Source organism: Oncorhynchus kisutch, unplaced genomic scaffold (assembly GCF_002021735.2).
Source record: "Oncorhynchus kisutch isolate 150728-3 unplaced genomic scaffold, Okis_V2 Okis02a-Okis13b_hom, whole genome shotgun sequence".
NCBI classification, from domain to species: Eukaryota; Metazoa; Chordata; class Actinopteri; order Salmoniformes; family Salmonidae; genus Oncorhynchus; species Oncorhynchus kisutch.
The window spans coordinates 3,514,631-3,521,148 of NW_022261979.1; the positions used below are offsets into that span (position 1 = coordinate 3,514,631).

The 6,518-nt window shown below is 43.2% G+C and overlaps 1 protein-coding gene across 1 annotated transcript in view; it reads left to right on the forward strand.

Moving 5' to 3' along the window:
* Positions 1–2,020, forward strand: part of LOC109883356 (uncharacterized) — a 28,056-nt gene extending 26,036 nt beyond the window's left edge. The window contains exons 19-22 of the mRNA XM_031811808.1: positions 42–776; positions 1,021–1,274; positions 1,615–1,702; positions 1,845–2,020. Of these exons, the coding sequence (XP_031667668.1) occupies positions 42–776; positions 1,021–1,274; positions 1,615–1,702; positions 1,845–2,020 (1,253 nt within the window). The remainder of the gene's footprint in view (positions 1–41; positions 777–1,020; positions 1,275–1,614; positions 1,703–1,844) is intronic.
* The last annotated feature ends 4,498 nt before the right edge of the window (positions 2,021–6,518 follow it).

Genomic DNA, 6,518 nt, shown 5'->3' on the forward strand with positions numbered 1-6,518 from the left:
TGGATTGAGTGCAAGTTGTGAACCTCTTGTGGCTCTACAAGACGGAACAGTGGCAGTCAGCCAAGAAGGCTTTAGCAAAACTGCAAAGAAGACGCTCAGCTTGATCCTAAATGTGATCAAGTGCAGATTGGCCAACTCTGAGAGTTCATCTGTTGGGCAGAATGCAAGTGAGGAGTGTCTGATAGCCACTAACATGTTAGACTCTCTACTGGAGAGCCTTGACCTGTTGCCTGACATGAGTGCTGCCAATGAGATCACAAGGACAGAATGCCATACCTCTAACGCAATGGACAAGACAGGTTCACAGTCAGCGCTTGTGAGTCAACAAGAAATAAACATATCTGACACCAGTATCATAGTGAAAACTATAATGGACACATTGAAGACAGACGACCCAGAGATGACTACAGCAGAAGAAAATCTGGATAGGCTCCTGTCAATTGAAGCCCTTCAAGATGCGTCTGGCAACCTGATCGCAAAGGTCCATGGTCTCATTCAGGAGATAACCATAAGCCGCCAGCTTCAATCCACGACTGGCCACAGAAGCCTCTCTCAACCAGCGCTGCCAAAGCCAGCACTGAGGAAGCTGTCAAAGGACGATGCGTCAGAGCTCATTTACAGCTTTGCCCAGACTTCTGTTAGCAGACTCCTGGGACAGTGTTTGGGTAGGCCTATGCCACCCACCGCTGACAGGGTTTTGGATCAGGTCATCAAGTTGATGACAGACATGGTGATGGACAGCCTGACTGATCTGTCCAAGTCTGCAATGGAGGATGGTAAGTGAAAGTACCTCTTCATCTGCATAGGACTTCATTGTAACATGATGCTCACTACATTGCGTTTTATGATGTGAACTTTGCTGTTTGCGTCCAAAATGGCACCTTCTTCCATATTTAGTGCACTACTTTTGACCAGAGCCAGACCCTATGGGCCCTGTTCAAAAGTTGTGCACTATAAAGGGAAGAGAATGCCTTTTGGGACACAGTGACTGATTTCCATTGTTGCGTCCTCTTCTCCCAGTTATTGTACCCAGGTCGGTCACACCAGCTTGCTCTTCTTACTTAGACACCAGCCATGCCGCAAGTGACATCACTCATGGTGTTGTGGCTGACCTTAATGCTACTGAGGAATTCCCTGCCAGGGGCCTTAGCCCAGCTGATGTAAAGGCTGACGGCATGGCCCACCTTCCCTCTGCCAGGGGGGAAGAGACTAAGGAGAACAGGAAGTGGCATTTCCTACCCAAAATTATCAAGATTCCAAAGATCAGGATTAAGGTAGAGGGCTCAGTGTCTTTAGATTACCTCTGTAAGGCAGGGCTGAAATGTACCCTACAGATTCACTAAACCCCTATTGTCTCTGCATTAGAACAATGCTGTTGTCATTGTCTTTAGGAGGTTGAGTGAGGCCGCTGTAATACAATCCTAATATACATGGGATAGAGTCAATGGCTGTGTCCCAAATTGCATCCTATTCCCTATATAGTGCACTACTTTTGACCAGAGCTCTATATGCCCTTGTCAAAAGTAGTGCCTTACGTAGCCAATAGGGTGCCTTTTGGGATGCATGCCATATATTTTACACAGGCTCAGTTGTCCTGATGTGTTTTGTCAACAGCTATTCAAGACAAAAGGGGAACCGAAGAGCCACCCTGAACAGGATTCTCTGCCTACCAAACGTCTCAGAGAGACTCGTATTTCACAGGGTAAGTGATAAGCATTGATTATGTCATATTGATGTATCACCCTATGGCCAGCTTGTTAAAACGGTGACTACAGATACAGGCGGACAGACAGGCAGACAGATACACACATTCATTTTCTGATTATGAAATATTCTTATCACAGATGCTGAGTGTGAGGTTCTATCCACTTCCCCACCCAAGGAGGCCCTGACAACCACACTGGCCCCTGCTCCCCAGGAGTCCCAGTCCCGTAAACGCCCTCTCATAGTCAGGGTGTTACGAGCTATCTCCAGAGCCGTCTCCAAACCATTCAGAAAAGCTTTTGGGAAGAAGAATTAGCCAAATGCCGGATTTTATTACTATTTTAATCAGAGCCTTTATTTAATAAAACATTACTGCATTGATTTCTGTCTATAGTCGTCTTACTGTTTGTGCAAGATAATGGTACTTCAAACCACATCGTCAAACATATTTATAGTGAAGCACTTCATATTTTTTATTTTATTTAACCTTCATTTAACTAGGCAAGTCAGTTAAGAACAAATTATTATTTACAATGACGGCCTACCCCGGCCAAACCTGGATGTATAAGATGAACAGAGAACACTTTGTAACACTTTCTATGAAGCCCATATCTATAATGCATACACTCAAGTTTACTCATCATTGGGAAAGGTAGGCCAAACGGCCTTTACTTATCATTGGGAAAGGTAGGATGTGTTTTGGACACATCCTTTCTGTGCTCTAGCAATTTAAGAACAGATGCCTCCTTCCATCAGCCGTAGGCACCTTGTTCAGTATCTGTCACTTTACAGTACTATAGTTCATGATCTGGTTCTACTTAGTTTATGACATTCCTCCTCGTTCTTATAGGCTGGAGCAGACTTGGTTTGTCTCAAAATAAGACCGGTTTAAAATAGTTTTAGCCAGTTAAAGCAGGGTTTACCAAACTTTTTTTTCAAGGTGAAGGGGGAGGTTCGGACAGCTAAAGGACGTCCATTTTTTTGCACTGACCACAGACGTGGTCAAGTGTAAATATGACTTCTTACATGAGCCTGACAGTGCATCTCACGAAAGACAACGCCATCTCAGGCTAACATAGTTTGGAAAGCAATTGGCTATTGCTTCAAAGAGAAGACAATGAAAAGACTAATCTGTCTTTTAGTTATCAAAATTCTGAACTTAATTGAGCGAACAGTATTTTTGGCATCTGGCTATATCCCCGGTGAGTGTGCATACTCACTTTCTTTATCCCTGGGTCAGTGCCACTTGAAAGTCATATTGAAAAAGATTCTGCTAATCTCTATAGTCATATAAAGTGTAGTAGAATTGCATGGTCTATTGGTAAATAGCCCACCCTTTTTCACCTACCTCATCCCCATACTGTTTTTATTTATTTACTTTTCTGCTCTTTTGCACACCAATATCTCTACTTGTACATGACCATCTGATCATTCATCACTCCAGTGTTAATCTGCAAAATTGTAATTATTTGCCTACCTCCTCATGCCTTTTGCACACATTGTATATAGACTCCCCCTTTGGTTTCTACTGTGTTATTGACTTGTTAATTGTTTACTCCATGTGTAACTCTTTGTTGTCTGCTCACACTGCTATGCTTTATCTTGGCCAGGTCGCAGTTTCAAATGAGAACTTGTTCTCAACTAGCCTACCTGGTTAAATAAAGGTGAAATAAATAAAAAAAATGATAAAAAATATTTTTAAAAGGCCAATTTGTTTTCCTGTAAATAGAAACATATCTGATATAGCCTAGCCTAGGCTTACTCCACCACGCGCTGCATTGAACAGACGTTTTTTTGCGAACAGTGATTGAGTTATATTATTAGTCTAAATGATGACTATCCAATTTACTAATCACATTAGCAATAGATAGCTATCTTACATAAGTCTGTAAATGTGATGATGCATAGAATGCTTTATATGTTATTTATGGTGAAAATTAGCTTCCCCTTAACTTGAGACTCGCGCGCCTATGAGCAAGACAGTTAGGCCTAAACACTGTTTTCCTTTGCTAATGTTTCGTCCGTCCGTCGGCTGTCAGTTATGTCGATGACTGTGTACATACAGTGGGGCAAAAAAGTATTTAGTCAGCCACCAATTGTGCAAGTTCTCCCACTTAAAAAGATGAGTAGCCTGTTATTTTCATCATAGGTACACTTCAACTATGACAGACAAAATGAGAAGAAAAAAATCCAGAAAATCACATTGTAGGATTTTTCATGAATTTATTTGCAAATTGTGGTGGAAAATAAGTATTTGGTCAATAACAAAAGTTTATCTCAATACTTTGTTATATACCCTTTGTTGGCAAAAGTCTTCACAAGGTTTTCACACACTGTTGCTGGTATTTTGGCCCATTCCTCCATGCAGATCTCCTCTAGAGCAGTGATGTTTTGGGGCTGTTGCTGGGCAACACGGACTTTCAACTCCCTCCAAAGATTTTCTATGGGGTTGAGATCTGGAGACTGGCTAGGCCACTCCGGGACCTTGAAATGCTTCTTACGAAGCCACTCCTTCGTTGCCCGGGCGGTGTGTTTGGGATCATTGTCATGCTGAAATACCCAGCCACGTTTCATCTTCAATGCCCTTGCTGATGGAAGGAGGTTTTCACTCAAAATCTCACGATACATGGCCCCATTCATTCTTTCCTTTACAGTCGTCCTGGTCCCTTTGCAGAAAAACAGCCCCAAAGCATGATGTTTCCACCCCTATGCTTCACAGTAGGTATGGTGTTCTTTGGATGCAACTCAGCATTCTTTGTCCTCCAAACACGACGAGTTGTGTTTTTTAGTTATATTTTGGTTTCATCTGACCATATGACATTCTCCCAATCTTCTTCTGGATCATCCAAATTCTCTCAAGCAAACTTCAGATGGGCCTGGACATGTACTGGCTTAAGCAGGGGGACACGTCTGGCACTGCAGGATTTGAGTCCCTGGCGGCGTAGTGTGTTACTGATGGTAGGCTTTGTTACTTTGGTCCCAGTGTGGTTCTGGGATTTTTGCTCACCGTTCTTGTGATAATTTTGACCCCACGGGGTGAGATCTTGCGTGGAGCCCCAGATCGAGGGAGATTATCAGTGGTCTTGTATGTCTTCCATTTCCTAATAATTGCTCCCACAGTTGATTTCTTCAAACCAAGCTGCTTACCTATTGCAGATTCAGTCTTCCCAGCCTGGTGCAGGTCTACAATTTTGTTTCTGGTGTCCTTTGACAGCTCTTTGGTCTTGGCCATAGTGGTGTTTGGGGTGTGACTGTTGAGGTTGTGGACAGGTGTCTTTTATACTGATAACAAGTTCAAACCTGGTGCCATTAATACAGGTAACGAGTGGAGGACAGAGGAGCCTCTTAAAGAAGAAGTTACAGGTCTGTGAGAGCCAGAAATCTTGCTTGTTTGTAGGTGACCAAATACTTATTTTCCACCACAATTTGCAAATAAATTAATTATAAATCCTACAATGTCATTTTCTGGATTTTTTTTCCTCATTTTGTCTGTCACAGTTGAAGTGTACCTATGGTGAAAATTACAGGCCTCTCATCTTTTTAAGTGGGAGAACTTGTACAATTGGTGGCTGACTAAATACTTTTTTGCCCCACTGTACGGCACGCCAATCACCGACACCGGAAGTCCCATGACCGTCACAGCCCTAGTTGTATGCTTGAGTTTGTTCAAGAGAGGCTTTGTACAGAAACCCATCCTAAAACCCCAAACAGCAAGCAATGCAGGTGTAGAAGCACGGTGGCTAGGAAAAACTCCCTAGGAATGCCGAAACCTAGGAAGAAACCTAGAGAGGAACCAGGCTATGAGGGTGGCCAGTCCTCTTCCGGCTGTGCCGGGTGGAGATTATAACAGAACATGGGCAAGATGTTCAAATGTTCATAGATGACCAGCAGGGTCAGATAATATTAATCACAGTGGTTGTAGAGGGTGAAACAGGTCAGCACCTCAGGAGTAAATGTCAGTTGGCTTTTCATAGCCAATCATTCAGAGTATCTCTACTTCTCCTACTGTCTCTAGAGAGTTGAAAACAGCAGGTCTGGGACAAGGTATCACGTCCGGTGAACAGGTCGGGGTTCCATAGCCGCAGGCAGAACAGTTGAAACTGGAGCAGCAGCACGACCAGGTGGACTGGGGACAGCAAGGAGTCATCAGGCCAGGTAGTCCTGAGGCATGATCCTAGGGCTCAGATCCTGAGAGAGAGAGAGAGAGAGAGCGCATACTTAAATTCACACAGGACACCGGATAAGACAGGAGAAATACACCACATATAACAGACTGACCCTAGCCCCCGACATAAACTATTGCAGCATAAATACTGACAGGAGGGGTCCTGGCCAGACTACACTCAATCATAGGACCTACTGCAGAGATGAGTCTTCAATAAATACTTAAAGGTCCATTCTATGCGGTCAAAAGCTTTTTCCGCATCTAATGAAGCCGCCACTACAGATTCTTGGTCATTCTCTACATAATGCATAATATTAAATAATCTTCTGATATTATCAGGAGATGAGTGGTTTCTTACAAAGCCTGTTTGGTCCATATCAACCAAGTCCGGAAGAACCTAATCCAGTCTAAGAGCTATGAGTTTCGCAAGAATCTTATATGAAGTGTTCAATAGAGATATTGGTCTATACGACCCACAAAGCAGAGGATCTTTCCCGGGTTTTAACAAAACTGTGATCAGTGCCTTTTCAAGTGTGTCTGGGAGTTTTTCTGTCTCTATGGCATAATTACACATACTGCAAAGAGGCTCAATTAGTTTGGGTGAAAAGGATCAATAGAATTCGATATGGAATCCGTCTAATCCTGGTGA